At 42.6% G+C, this 14,387-nt stretch overlaps 1 protein-coding gene across 2 annotated transcripts in view; it reads left to right on the plus strand.

Moving 5' to 3' along the window:
- EFCAB6 (EF-hand calcium binding domain 6) overlaps positions 1-14,387 on the plus strand; it is a 156,135-nt gene that overhangs the window by 38,997 nt on the left and 102,751 nt on the right. For both annotated transcript variants that reach the window (XM_044277843.1, XM_044277844.1), the window contains exon 6: positions 11,625-11,761. In XM_044277843.1, coding sequence (XP_044133778.1) covers positions 11,625-11,761 — 137 coding nt within the window. The remainder of the gene's footprint in view (positions 1-11,624; positions 11,762-14,387) is intronic.

Here is a 14,387-nt window from a genome sequence, read left to right on the forward strand (position 1 = left end):
GGCGGTAACCAGATGAGGAGTATAAAGACAAGTGTGTCCTGCCCTCAGTCAAGCATGGTGGTGGGAGTGTCATGGTTTGGGGCTGCATGAGTGCTGCCGGCTGTGGGGAGCTAGTTCATTGAGGGAACCATGAATGCTAACATGTACTGTGACATACTGAAGCAGAGCATGACCCCCTCCCTTCAGAAATTGGGACGCAGGGCAGTATTCCAACATAATAATGACCCCAAACACACCTCCAAGACAACTACTGTCTTGCTAAAGAAACTGAGGGTAAAGGTGCTGGACTGGCCAAGCATGTCTCCAGACCTAAACCCTATTGAGCATCTCAGGGGCATCCTCAAATGGAAGGTGGAGGAGCCCAAGGTCTCTAACATCCACCAGCTCCATGATGTCGTCATGGAGGAGTGGAAGAGGATTCCAGTGACGACCTGTGAAGCTCTAGTGAACTCCATGCCCAAGAGAGTTAAAGCAATGCCACACAAAATATTGACACTTTGGGTACAATTTGGCCATTTTCACTTAGGGGTGTACTTACTTTTTGTTGCCGGGGGTTTAGACATTAATGGCTGAGTGTTGCGTTATTTTGAGGGCACACCAAATTTACACTATTATACAAGCCTTATACTGACTACTTTACATTGTATCAAAGTGTCAGATCTTCAGTGTTGTCCAATCAAAAGATATAATAAAATATTTACAAAAATTTGAGGGGTGCACTCACTTTTGTGAGATACTGTATGTACAATACAATAGTACTGCACTATATATGCAATACAATACTACTGCACTATATATACTACTTAATACTACAGCACCATATATACTATACAATAGTGTATATACAATACAATATTATTCTGCTATATATACAATACTACTGCACTCTATATATACACAATATATTCTATATGATACTACCGTACAATATATACACTATAGTATTACTGAACTATATATGAAATACAATACTACTGTAAATAAAATGTTAGCAGGAGTAACATAGTATTTAATAAATAGTTAATTGGTTAAAATAGAAAATAGATAAAATCGAAAAAATAAAAATTGAAGTATGCACAATGTAAGCAAGGTAAAGATTAACAGCAATGTAAATTTCAAAAAGCAGCGTATATTCTTCAGGTTCCTAATAACAGAATATTCAGGTTAGCAGCGTATATATATATATATAGAGTCTCAAGATCCAGATGGGTCAGTAATTCAATCAGCAACTCACTAGTTAAATCCTTATAGTATGGGATTATGCAACTAGTTAAATCCTTATAGTATGGGATTATGCAGCAGTTGTTTAGCAGCATAAGGAATTCAAATAGCAGCATATATTCAGTAAATTTCTTATATCAGAATATTCCGGTTAGCAGCATAAGAGATATAAAGTCTTAAGATCCAATTGAGTCGGTGATTCAATTAGCAGCTTATTAGTTAAATCTTTATAGTATGGAACCAATATAAATGTTGTTGTCTAAATCAGCAGTATCTGCAAATATCCATTTGATGGTGGGTAATGTCCAAAGTAATATTGTCTAATCCTATGACAGTAGTCCAACTCTTTATCTAGCTCACTTAGTATCGCAGATTATGATACTATGTAGGATTTACTTTCAGGGGGGAAAAATAAGGTTTGTTCGCCAATGTACCTATACGCGGCGTCCCACGTGTTTTTTGGTACTTGACGGCTCTTACCTTTAAGTTGATTCGCTTACCCCCTTCGTAATCCCGTGTGTGTTGTCTGTGTCCGAGTCTCTGGCCTCCCACGTGAGATGTGCAGAAGACCGTCGCTTCTGGTTTGTCAGTAATGACATCAGCAGTTGCCTCCTCTCACGTGACTTTCACAGTGAATTCCCCTTTAACAGAGACTTTCACAGTGACCGCCCCTTTAACAGAGACTTTCACAGTGACCGCCCCTTTAACAGAGACTTTCACAGTGACCGCCCCTTTAACAGAGACTTTCACAGTGACTGCCCCTTTAACAGTGACTTTCACAGTGACCGCCCCTTTAACCCCCTCAGCCCCCCTAGCTTAAACCCCCTTAATGACCAGACCACTTTTTACAATTCTGCACTACACTACTTTCACTTCTCACGCTTTAGGGCCCCTAAAATGCCAGGGCAGTATAAATACCCCACATGTGACCCCATTTTGGAAAGAAGACACCCCAAGGTATTCTGTGAGGGGCATGGCGAGTTCATAGAATTTTTTTATATTTTTTTGGCACAAGTTAGCGGAAATTGTTATTTATTTATTTTCTCACAAAGTCTCCCTTTCCGCTAACTTGTGACAAAAAGTTAAATCTTTCATGGACTCCATATGCCCCTCAGCGAATACCTTGGGGTGTCTTCTTTCTAAAATGGGGTCATTTGTGGGGTGTTTGTACTGCCCTGGCATTTGAGGGTCTCCGCAATCATTACATGTATGGCCAGCATTAGGAGTTTCTGCTATTCTCCTTATATTGAGTATACGGGTAATGAGATTATTATTTTTTCGTTCAGCCTCCGGGCTGAAAGAAAAAATGAATGGCACAGATTTCTTCATTCGCATCGATCAATGTGGATGAAAAAATCTCTGCCAAAAAATGTGCAAAAAAAAGAGGGGAAAGGCGTCTGCCAGGACATAGGAGCTCCGCCCAACATCCATACCCACTTAGCTCGTATGCCCTGGCAAACCCGATTTCTCCATTCACATGAATCGATGTGGATGAATAAATCATTGCCGGAATTATTATTTTTTTATATATATACAAAGTGTTTGCCAAAGCATATGAACACCGCCTCCTCCTCAGCTCATAAGCCTTGGCAAACATATCTTTTTTTACTGCAGAGGAGAAATCTTGTCTTGCAGCGCCGCATACACTGACTTGTGTGTAATCTGACAGCAGCGCAATGCTTCTGTCAGAATGCACATCAGTGCTGCAGCTAGTCGATCGGTTGGTCCACCTGGAAGGTAAAAAAAAAAAAAAAAAAAGGCAGCAACGCAATAAATTTATTAACAGCCACTTCACCATGTTCTACGGCAGTGCTGGTACTAGGTCCAGGATGGGCTGCTCTGCTGTTGTATGCCTCACCACGTAATCCGACAGCTCCAGCCCCACTCTGCTGCCCTTGAAGCGGATCCTGCGCAACCTGTGGTCTAGCAACACGTGGCAGGGTACGCCTGGTGGTATCAGGGACCTCAACCTCATCGTCCGAACTTTGGGTCAGACTGCTACTGCTTTCTACAGGTTCGTATTCTGACCTGCTGGATTCGTCAGATGAGGGTTCCCATTCCTCATCCGACTGGGTCAGAAGCCTGTAGGCCTCTTCAGAAGAATAACCCTTCCTTGCCATTTCGTCAACTAAATTTAGGGGGTATTCCCTGAGACTACCCAAGAAAAAAAGCAAGCCTGTCTTACAAATGGGAGGCTAGAAAAGTACAGGAAGCCGCTGTGATTGATAAAAAAATAGCAAAACTGATTTTTTTATCGCCGCAGCGCTTGTGTAGTGATTGTGAAGTGATAAAAATTTTTTTTATTTTGTCACTACGGCGGGGCGGGCATGGGTGAACGCACGTGTGGGCGACCGATCAGGCCTGATCAGGCAAACACTGCGTTTTGGGTGGAGGGTGAGCTAAGGTGACACTAATACAATTATAGATCTGACTGATCAGTTCTGATCACTTACAGATACTAGAAAAGTACCAATACTGATTAGCGATTCGCTGCGATACGCTAATCAGCGAATCAGTGACAGCGGTGTGGTGGGCTGGGCGCTCACTGAAGCTAACTACCTACCAAAGGGGCCTAAACTAACCTAAACCTAACAGTCAATACTGGTGAAAAAAAAGTTTACACTGATCACTTTTTTCCCTTTCACTAGTGATTGACAGGGGTGATCAAGGGGTTAATTGGGGTGATGGGGGGGTGATCTGGGGCTAAATATGTAGTGCTTGCTGTTCTCACTGTGATCTGTGCTCTCTGCTGGGACCAACCGACGAAAAGGACCCAGCAGAGAGCACAGAAGCCATTTAACACATTATATTTATAAATATAATGTGTTATATGGCTGGTGGTTCGTTATTTTAAAAGTCACCAACCTGCCAGCGCTGATCATTGGCTGGCAGGCTGGTGACCAACTCCTTGTGCGCTTTTTGCTGACCCGCACTGCGCATGTGCTGGCCAAATATGCGCGTCATCTCGCGTCTCGCGAGATGACGCGTAGATGCGTCAAGGAGGAATAACCCGGCCACCCTCAGGACGCATCCCTGCGTTAGGCGGTCTGGAGGTGGTTAACAGTGACTTTCACAGTGGCTGCCCCTTTAACAGTGACTTTCACAGTGGCTGCCCCTTTAACAGTGACTTTCACAGTGGCTGCCCCTTTAACAGTGACTTTCACAGTGGCTGCCCCTTTAACAGTGACTTTCACAGTGGCTGCCCCTTTAACAGTGACTTTCACAGTGGCTGCCCCTTTAACAGTGACTTTCACAGTGGCTGCCCCTTTAACAGTGACTTTCACAGTGGCTGCCCCTTTAACAGTGACTTTCACAGTGGCTGCCCCTTTAACAGTGACTTTCACAGTGGCTGCCCCTTTAACAGTGACTTTCACAGTGGCTGCCCCTTGAACAGTGACTTTCACAGTGGCTGCCCCTTGAACAGTGACTTTCACAGTGGCTGCCCCTTTAACAGTGACTTTCACAGTGGCTGCCCCTTTAATAGGGACCTTCATAGAGCTAGCCTCTTTAATAATAGTGACCTCCACAGTAACGGCCATTTAATAACCGTGACCTCCACTGTGCCCGCCCCTTTAAAAACAGTGACCTCCACTGTGCCCGCCCCTTTAAAAACAGTGACCTCCCTAGTACCCGCCCCTTAAGCAGCAAAGAAAAATGGCTGGGTTGTTCTGGAAACCTGGAGTAAAACTGCATTTATGGCAGTTGGTATTGGGGGGGGGCTCATTTTATGGGAATATCTTAGGAATGCTAAGTCCTAGAGAGCTGAGACCTGGTCTAAAACCTTCCCGGACACCTGATGTACCTGTGTGCCAAATTTGGTAAAGATCCGTCCAGTCGTTTGGTCGTGCATAAAGAACATCTAGACCAGGCATCCTCAAACTGCGGCCCTCCAGCTGTTGCAAAACTACAACTCCCAGCATGCCCGAACAGCCTACAGGTATCAGCCTACAGCAGGGCATTGTGGGAGTTGTAGTTTTACAACAGCTGGAGGGCCGCAGTTTGATGATGCCTGGTCTAGACATATATATATATATATATATATATATATATATATATATATATATAAATGAGTGTCTATGTATGTGTATGTATATGTGTGTGTATATATATATATATATATATATATATATATATATATATATATAAACAGGGAGTGCAGAATTATTAGGCAAGTTGTATTTTTGAGGATTAATTTTATTATTGAACAACAACCATGTTCTCAATGAACCCAAAAAACTCATTAATATCAAAGCTGAATATTTTTGAAAGTAGTTTTTAGTTTGTTTTTTAGTTTTAGCTATTTTAGGGGGATATCTGTGTGTGCAGGTGACTATTACTGTGCATAATTATTAGGCAACTTAACAAAAAACAAATATATACCCATTTCAATTATTTATTTTTACCAGTGAAACCAATATAACATCTCAACATTCACAAATATACATTTCTGACATTCAAAAACAAAACAAAAACAGATCAATGACCAATATAGCCACCTTTCTTTGCAAGGACACTCAAAAGCCTGCCATCCATGGATTCTGTCAGTGTTTTGATCTGTTCACCATCAACATTGCGTGCAGCAGCAACCACAGCCTCCCAGACACTGTTCAGAGAGGTGTACTGTTTTCCCTCCTTGTAAATCTCACATTTGATGATGGACCACAGGTTCTCAATGGGGTTCAGATCAGGTGAACAAGGAGGCCATGTCATTAGATTTTCTTCTTTTATACCCTTTCTTGCCAGCCACGCTGTGGAGTACTTGGACGCGTGTGATGGAGCATTGTCCTGCATGAAAATCATGTTTTTCTTGAAGGATGCAAACTTCTTCCTGTACCACTGCTTGAAGAAGGTGTCTTCCAGAAACTGGGAGTTGAGCTTGACTCCATCCTCAACCCGAAAAGGCCCCACAAGCTCATCTTTGATGATACCAGCCCAAACCAGTACTCCACCTCCACCTTGCTGGCGTCTGAGTCGGACTGGAGCTCTCTGCCCTTTACCAATCCAGCCACGGGCCCATCCATCTGGCCCATCAAGACTCACTCTCATTTCATCAGTCCATAAAACCTTAGAAAAATCAGTCTTGAGATATTTCTTAGCCCAGTCTTGACGTTTCAGCTTGTGTGTCTTGTTCAGTGGTGGTCGTCTTTCAGCCTTTCTTACCTTGGTCATGTCTCTGAGTATTGCACACCTTGTGCTTTTGGGCACTCCAGTGATGTTGCAGCTCTGAAATATGGCCAAACTGGTGGCAAGTGGCATCTTGGCAGCTGCACGCTTGACTTTTCTCAGTTCATGGGCAGTTATTTTGCGCCTTGGTTTTTCCACACGCTTCTTGCGACCCTGTTGACTATTTTGAATGAAACGCTTGATTGTTCGATGATCACGCTTCAGAAGCTTTGCAATTTTAAGAGTGCTGCATCCCTCTGCAAGATATCTCACTATTTTTGACTTTTCTGAGCCTGTCAAGTCCTTCTTTTGACCCATTTTGCCAAAGGAAAGGAAGTTGCCTAATAATTATGCACACCTGATATAGGGTGTTGATGTCATTAGACCACACCCCTTCTCATTACAGAGATGCACATCACCTAATATGCTTAATTGGTAGTAGGCTTTCGAGCCTATACAGCTTGGATTAAGACAACATGCATAAAGAGGATGATGTGGTCAAAATACTCATTTGCCTAATAATTCTGCACTCCCTGTGTACATATATATATATATATATATATATATATATGACATTATATAAAGCTTAGTATGTGTGTGTGTGTGTGTGTGTGTGTGTGTATGTATGTCCACTAAAGGAATCTGCATCGTCGCATTTACAATCACAAAATTCGGCACACAGGTACACCAGGTGTCCGGGAAGGTTTTAGATTGGGTCTCAGCTCTCTAGCACATACCGTTTCTGAGATATTCCCAAAAAATGCAAATATTGCACATCACATGACCTACATTAGCCAATAGAAGCCTGCAGGTCTTTCTCTTCATATCCCAACTGCCATACACACCGTCACATGTCCCTTATCAGCCAATAGAAGCTCGCAGGTCCTTGGTCTCTACATACACACAGTTTTACACCAGGTTTCCATAACAACCCAGCCATTTTTCTTCACTGCTGCAGGTCAGCTTTAAAGGAGCAGAATGCTATGAAAGAGAGCAGAGTGCGGTGGAGGTCACAGTTCAGGGACAGGTAGGGTCGCCATTCAGGCCACCTCAAAAGACAGACTTTAAACCCCCGCCCCCAGGTCCCGCTAAGCCATGCTCCCTCCCACTCCGCAGCCGACGGGGATTAAAAAAATGAAGGTTAAAATCAACTTCTGTCAGCTCCAGGGGTCAGAGGGAGGGTGACTTTCTCCCTGCAGATCACGCTCAGACAGCACAGTGCTGTTGTCTGAGAGTGAGCTGTTCAAAAGAACATCCCTGCGTCTGTCCAGGCCCTGTGCCGGACGGAGGACAGGGAGATTGAAAGCCGGACTGTCCGGCTTAAAACCAGACCTGCTGTTGAGGTCACAGTTAAGGGGATGGTCCGCTATGGAGGGCAGTGTTAAGGGGCAGATTGCTGTAGAGGCCACTTTTAAGGGGACGGGGTGTTGTGAATATCACTGTTAAGGAGATGGGAATATTGAGTTTATATTAATTGGTGCTGCCATTATGACTGCCTCCACCATATGCAGGCCCCAGATTTAAACATTTTTAGACTGAGGTACAGTACTTTATAACAGTGATATCACAAGGGTGCAGGTCTATGAAATCCTTCTGTTTTTCAACCAGGACACTCAGAAGCATCTTTGGGCTTATTTGGTCAGAGCACCTGGTTAAAGCAGTTGGCCACCTAGTGTGTGTTTTTTTTTTTTTGCAAACTTCCTCTCGCTAGATCCCAGATCCTTCGCAGGGCACCTGAGTGATGCAGCCAAAGCTGGGGAGCTATGGAGCTGGGACCCAGCGATGGGGAGCATTAGGTAGGCTTCCCTTTGCAGATCTGCTCAGAGTGGCTGGTTGTCAAAACCCCCCAAAAAGTGACCATCTCCTTTAAGGTCCTCTGAATATTCACTGGTAGGCAGCAAGACCTGCCAGAAATGAGGCACAGAAGGGTAGTCAAGTGGCAGTTATAGGAGGGATGACAAATCCAAATAGTGACAAATCCAAGATGTTAGTCAAGACTCAAGAGGCCTAACCAGAGTTGGGCCCAAAACACAAGCAGGCTGAACAATCCAAGCAGTGTCCAGAAGTGGCAGCTAATACTCAGGAATGGGTCATGAGGCCACCAGCAAATATTAACATCATTGGCAACATAGCATTTTCTCCGATGGGTTGTATAGGAGCAACGCTGGAGTCAGAAGAGGCACATAACACACATTCCGAGAACAATTCAGTTGTAAACCAATATATTACCCATGTCTTACAAAATGCAGGTTATTCATCTACAACCATCATCTTTGCTAATTTGAAAAAGCAGAATAGAAGTCAGCACAGCCCAATGTTCCATGTTCCAACAGGTCTGCATACTAGACTGGACCTAACCTGGGGAATGCTGTCTCATCCTTAAACACATTCATTTTTATGTAAATGCAAGTCAACTAGCCATACTGGACACTACAGTTAATTAAAAACAGAAGACGAACAAAGTAATAAACTCCATTTGTTTTTCTAGGCAGGCTGCCAGGGCCTGGAAGGCTTCCAAAGCTACCAGCTGGTAAATAGGATATATGCACAGCAGGGCGCCAATACTCTGTAGAGTGTAAACAGATGGAATCAATAGAGAAAGACAAGTTAGACTGCGCTACTGCAGGAATACAGCCAGAACGCACAACCTCACTGTCTAGATACTTATCCTGTTCCAGTTCATTTAGTAGCGAATGTCTCTTGATATCTGCTCATCTGTGTCTTTTTTTTATCTTCTTCGTCTTTCTTCTACAATGACAATTTCAAGACAATAATGCAGAAGAAAAAAAGGATAAAACAATGGCCCATACAATTGTCCATATTGCCTACCTGTGCCCTCATGTTTTGGCCCATGCCTACATGTATGTGGTGGTCTGTTATTGACCTAACTGCAGGTGAGGGTTTTCTGTGACCAGTTCACCCATGTAGGCCTCTGAGAAGACTTCAATAAAAGGGCCCCTCAGGGGAGCGATTTTCCAGTTTGATTGCCTGCTTCATATTGTTATGTAAATATTCCAAGTGCTGAGATCCCTTAATGGAGCCATAAACTGGTAGAGATTGTGGTCGATTTTCAAAGTCAGTCAAAGGACAAGTAGTTTGTTTAGTGGTTAATAGAGCAGTGTATCAAACATTGACACAGAAAAGATATTTTATTTTATTATATGTTATCCAAATTGTACGGGGGCCAGGATTATTTTAAAATAGTTTCTGTTCAAACTGAGAGGTGCGCCTTACCGGTGAGGTGCTCACAGTTCTTAATATGTCACGGCATGTCTTCCAAATTTCCCCAAATCAGTAGGATAATCCTTTTGTCCCACACAATGGAGAGTACTGGGGCATATTTACTTTTACTTGGCTCTTTGAGACTGGGACCATGGCTAGCAGTGGGACACTGTGGCTAGCATTATGGTTGGCACTGTTAGAGTATGTTTGTATGGCGGAAAATACATGCTGGAAAAATCAATTGTGTATTTGCTGCATATTATGGTCGACCCTCACATCTGCAGTTTTGCCGTGGAGCAAAACACGAATTAGCCCCATTCATTGTTCCCTCTTGATGTGGTTTTGAAGAACATTGGAGATGAAAGAGATGCATTTTTCACACACACTGAAATCCCCATGGAAAATTCACTACGTAAACATGTTTTTTGGGGAGACGCTATAGGACCAAAAGAATTTGCTGCAGCACACTATCAACACCAAATTTACATGCCCCTCTTTTAACGTGGATGATGACCAATGATGAGCCCGATCCATTGTGTAAAGCCAAGTCTAGTTCATTGAAGCTACTGATTTCATCGAGCTTCTGGAAAAGGGTGTATCCAGACTTGGCAATAGCAATTAAATTGTTCCTTCACTTTGAACAATTGAGGCTTTTCAGAAAGATCCCTTGACAATTAACGGCTTACTCCCCTTTCCCTTTTGAGGACAAAAATATAGTGGCGGTCTAGAGGAATAGCTGTCAGATAAATAAGTGTTCAGCCAATAGCTATCTAAAGTATACTGACAGCTTAAGGGGCCATTCACATGACTGTATTTTTTTTGTCCGCATCCGTTCCGCAAATTTGCGGATTGGATGCTGACCCATTCATTTCAATGGGGCTGCAAAAGATGCAGACAGCACACCATGTACTCTCAGCATTCGCATTTCCGTTCTGCCGTCCTACAAAAAAGATAGAACGTGTCCTATTCTTGTCTGTTTTTGCAGACAAGAATAAGCATTTCTATCACAGGGAACGAAGTTCCAATCTGCAAAATGCAGAGCAGACAGTGCCGGTATCCGTGTTTTTTGGATCCAGAATTTCCAGTCCCCAAAAAGGAAGTGTTCAGTTTACCTGCAGCACCACTGTAGAAAAGGATAAGCATTGCACAATGACCATTCTAATTAATAGGTTGTCTGTGTAATGCAGGACAGGAGAGGTCCTCCAGGGCCCTTTGGCGAGATGGGTCCTGTACAGAGGACACTGCTATATTAACTCTGACTACCCTACTTTGTTGTATGAAAATGGTTTTTAACAGTGGACAACCACTCAGAGGTAGACTGGGAACTTTAAGTGGCCCTGGAAAAAATACTAAAGGTAGCCCTTTTTTGTAGTTGGGTCTAAATTGATGGAAGGCAAGGCCAACACAATAGGCAGGGCCAGCAATACCATACTGTGGCACATTATACCACCTCCAACAGAGCCAAGTACCCCAATCCATAACAAAATACTGCCAGCAGCACAAAATACATCCCCAAAAACTTCCACTTGACGGCCGAGAGGAGGGTTCGGGCGGCCACCTGGGTAAATTTCCCTGTGAGGTCTATGGCCAATCCGCCCCTACAACCACTTTAACCAGTAGACTGAATATCATGTATGGTAATAAAGCTCACACCGCTGGGAAAAAATGAAAGGCTGTTTTCTCTTTCTGAATGTTCTCCTGTGCTCATTTTCCCTCCTTGTTAGGCAATTCACTTTGTGTTTTCTGACAAGTAACGTGGGGGAACGGGGAGGTGACAACGGCTATGAGTATATTTCAAGTTAAGAAAAGTGGTTATCTCTATTCGAACCCCTTCGAACTTTGACCTGAAAAATCTGAATATCTTTATTACACCAGTGACTACTAGAATACTGCTCCCTATGGACAATAATTTTTATACCAGAATTTTGTAGATAAGACTTCTTACTACCAACTGTTACCATAATATTATTTTCTTATGAGGAACTCTATTCTGATGCTTGCCCTTCTTCCACCAACAGATATCTAAGAATCTGAAGAACTTTGTTAGGTCCTGTCGGCTCTTTGATTACAATCAAAATGGACAAATCCAGAAACATGAACTTCGACGGGTCCTAGAAAATTACTGTTTCAAGATGAAAAATGTTGAGTATGAAAAGTAAGTGTGCTGTGCAGCTATATGGTTCTGGTCATATTAACCCCTTCACAACCAAACAGTTTTGGCCCTAAAGGTCCAGACACTAGCAATTTTTTTTTAATGACAGGCTGTTTCCTATCTTTTTTTTTTTTATAGAAATATTTTTATTTTCTAGTTTTATTAGTGCACAGAACGCACAACCTCACTGTCTAGATACTTATCATGTTCCAGTTCATTTAGTAGCAAATGTCTCTTGATATCTGCTCATCTGTGTCTTTTTTTTAATCTTCTTTGTCTTTCTTCTACAATGACAATTTCAAGACATTAATGCAGAAGAAGAAAGGAAAAAACAATGGCCCATACAATTGTCCATTTAGCCTACCTGTGCCCTCATGTTTGGCCCATGCCTACATGTTGGTGGTGGTCTGTTATTGACCTAACTGCAGGTGAGGGTTTTGTGTGACCAGTTTACCCATGTAGGCCTCTTAGAAGACTTCAATAAAAGGGCCCTTTAGGGGAGCGATTTTCCAGTTTGATTGCCTGCTTCATATTGTTATGGAAATATTCTGAGTGCTGAGATCCCTTAACGGAGCCATAAACTGGTAGAGATTGTGGTCGATTTTCAAAGTCAGTCAAAGGACAAGGAGTTTGTTTAGTGGTTAATAGAGCAGTGTATCAAACATTGACACAGAAAAGATATTTTATTTTATCATATGTTATCCAAATTGTACGGGGGCCAGGATTATTTTAAAATGGTTTCTATTTGAACTGAGAGGTGGGCCTTACTGGTGAGGTGCTCACAGTTCTTAATATGTCACGGCATGTCTTCCAAATTTCCCCAAATCAGTAGGATAATCCTTTTGTCCTACAAAATGGAGAGTACTGGGGCATATTGGCTTTTACTTGGCTCTTTGTGACTGGTACCATGGCTAGCAGTGGGACACTGTGGCTAGCATTATGGTTGACACTGTTAGAGTATATATATATATATATATATATATATATATATATTTTATTTTTATCCATGGGCTTCTCATTTTGTTTGTCATTTTGAAATGTAATATGTATAGTATAGGTTTTATTACTTGTTTGTATATTTTTTAGCATAATATGTCCTCCATAAGGTCATAAAAGACCTCTGGGGGACAGTCACATATTGTAATTTTTTAATTTTTCAGTTTTACATGGTTACAGTCCAATTTATAAAGGAAAACAGCCCCCTGTGAGACATTAGTCATTGGAAGAGCTGATCCGGGTTTACTGGGTCCAACAGGGGCAGTGATGCTGTTGCTACCTCTATACTAGAACTATAACATTCTCAATGAACGCTATGTATTGTAGGCTAGAAAAGGGAAGACAGATGGGGTTACAAACCACATATACAGTACAGACCAAAAGTTTGGACACACCTTCTCATTCAAAGAGTTTTCTTTATTTTCATGACTATGAAAATTGTAGATTCACACTGAAGGCATCAAAACTATGAATTAACACATGTGGAATTATATACATAACAAAAAAGTGTGAAACAACTGAAAATATGTCATATTCTAGGTTCTTCAAAGTAGCCACCTTTTGCTTTGATTACTGCTTTGCACACTCTTGGCATTCTCTTGATGAGCTTCAAGAGGTAGTCATCTGAAATGGTTTTCACTTCACAGGTGTGCCCTGTCAGGTTTAATAAGTGGGATTTCTTGCCTTATAAATGGGGTTGGGACCATCAGTTGCGTTGTGGAGAAGTCAGGTGGATACACAGCTGATAGTCTGAATAGACTGTTAGAATTTGTATTATGGCAAGAAAAAAGCAGCTAAGTAAAGAAAAACGAGTGGCCATTATTACTTTAAGAAATGAAGGTCAGTCAGTCCGAAAAATTGGGAAAACTTTGAAAGTGTCCCCAAGTGCAGTCACAAAAACCATCAAGCGCTACAAAGAATCTGGCTCACATGCGGACCGCCCCAGGAAAGGAAGACCAAGAGTCACCTCTGCTGCGGAGGATAAGTTCATCCGAGTCACCAGCCTCAGAAATCGCAGGTTAACAGCAGCTCAGATTAGAGACCAGGTCAATGCCACACAGAGTTCTAGCAGCAGACACATCTGTAGAACAACTGTTAAGAGGAGACTGTGTGAATCAGGCCTTCATGGTAGAATATCTGCTAGGAAACCACTGCTAAGGACAGGCAACAAGCATAAGAGACTTGTTTGGGCTAAAGAACACAAGGAATGGACATTAGACCAGTGGAAATCTGTGCTTTGGTCTGATGAGTCCAAATTTGAGATCTTTGGTTCCAAACACCGTGTCTTTGTGCGACGCAGAAAAGGTGAACGGATGGACTCTACATGCCTGGTTCCCACCGTGAAGCATGGAGGAGGAGGTGTGATGGTGTGGGGGTGCTTTGCTGGTGACACTGTTGGGGATTTATTCAAAATTGAAGGCATACTGAACCAGCATGGCTACCACAGCATCTTGCAGCGGCATGCTATTCCATCCGGTTTGCGTTTAGTTGGACCATCATTTATTTTTCAACAGGACAATGACCCCAAACACACCTCCAGGCTGTGTAAGGGCTATTTGACCATGAAGGAGAGTGATGGGGTGCTGCGCCAGATGACCTGGCCTCCACAGTCACCGGACCTGAACCCAATCGA

The sequence above is a fragment of the Bufo gargarizans genome, chromosome 2 (assembly GCF_014858855.1).
Source record: "Bufo gargarizans isolate SCDJY-AF-19 chromosome 2, ASM1485885v1, whole genome shotgun sequence".
Taxonomy (NCBI): Eukaryota; Metazoa; Chordata; class Amphibia; order Anura; family Bufonidae; genus Bufo; species Bufo gargarizans.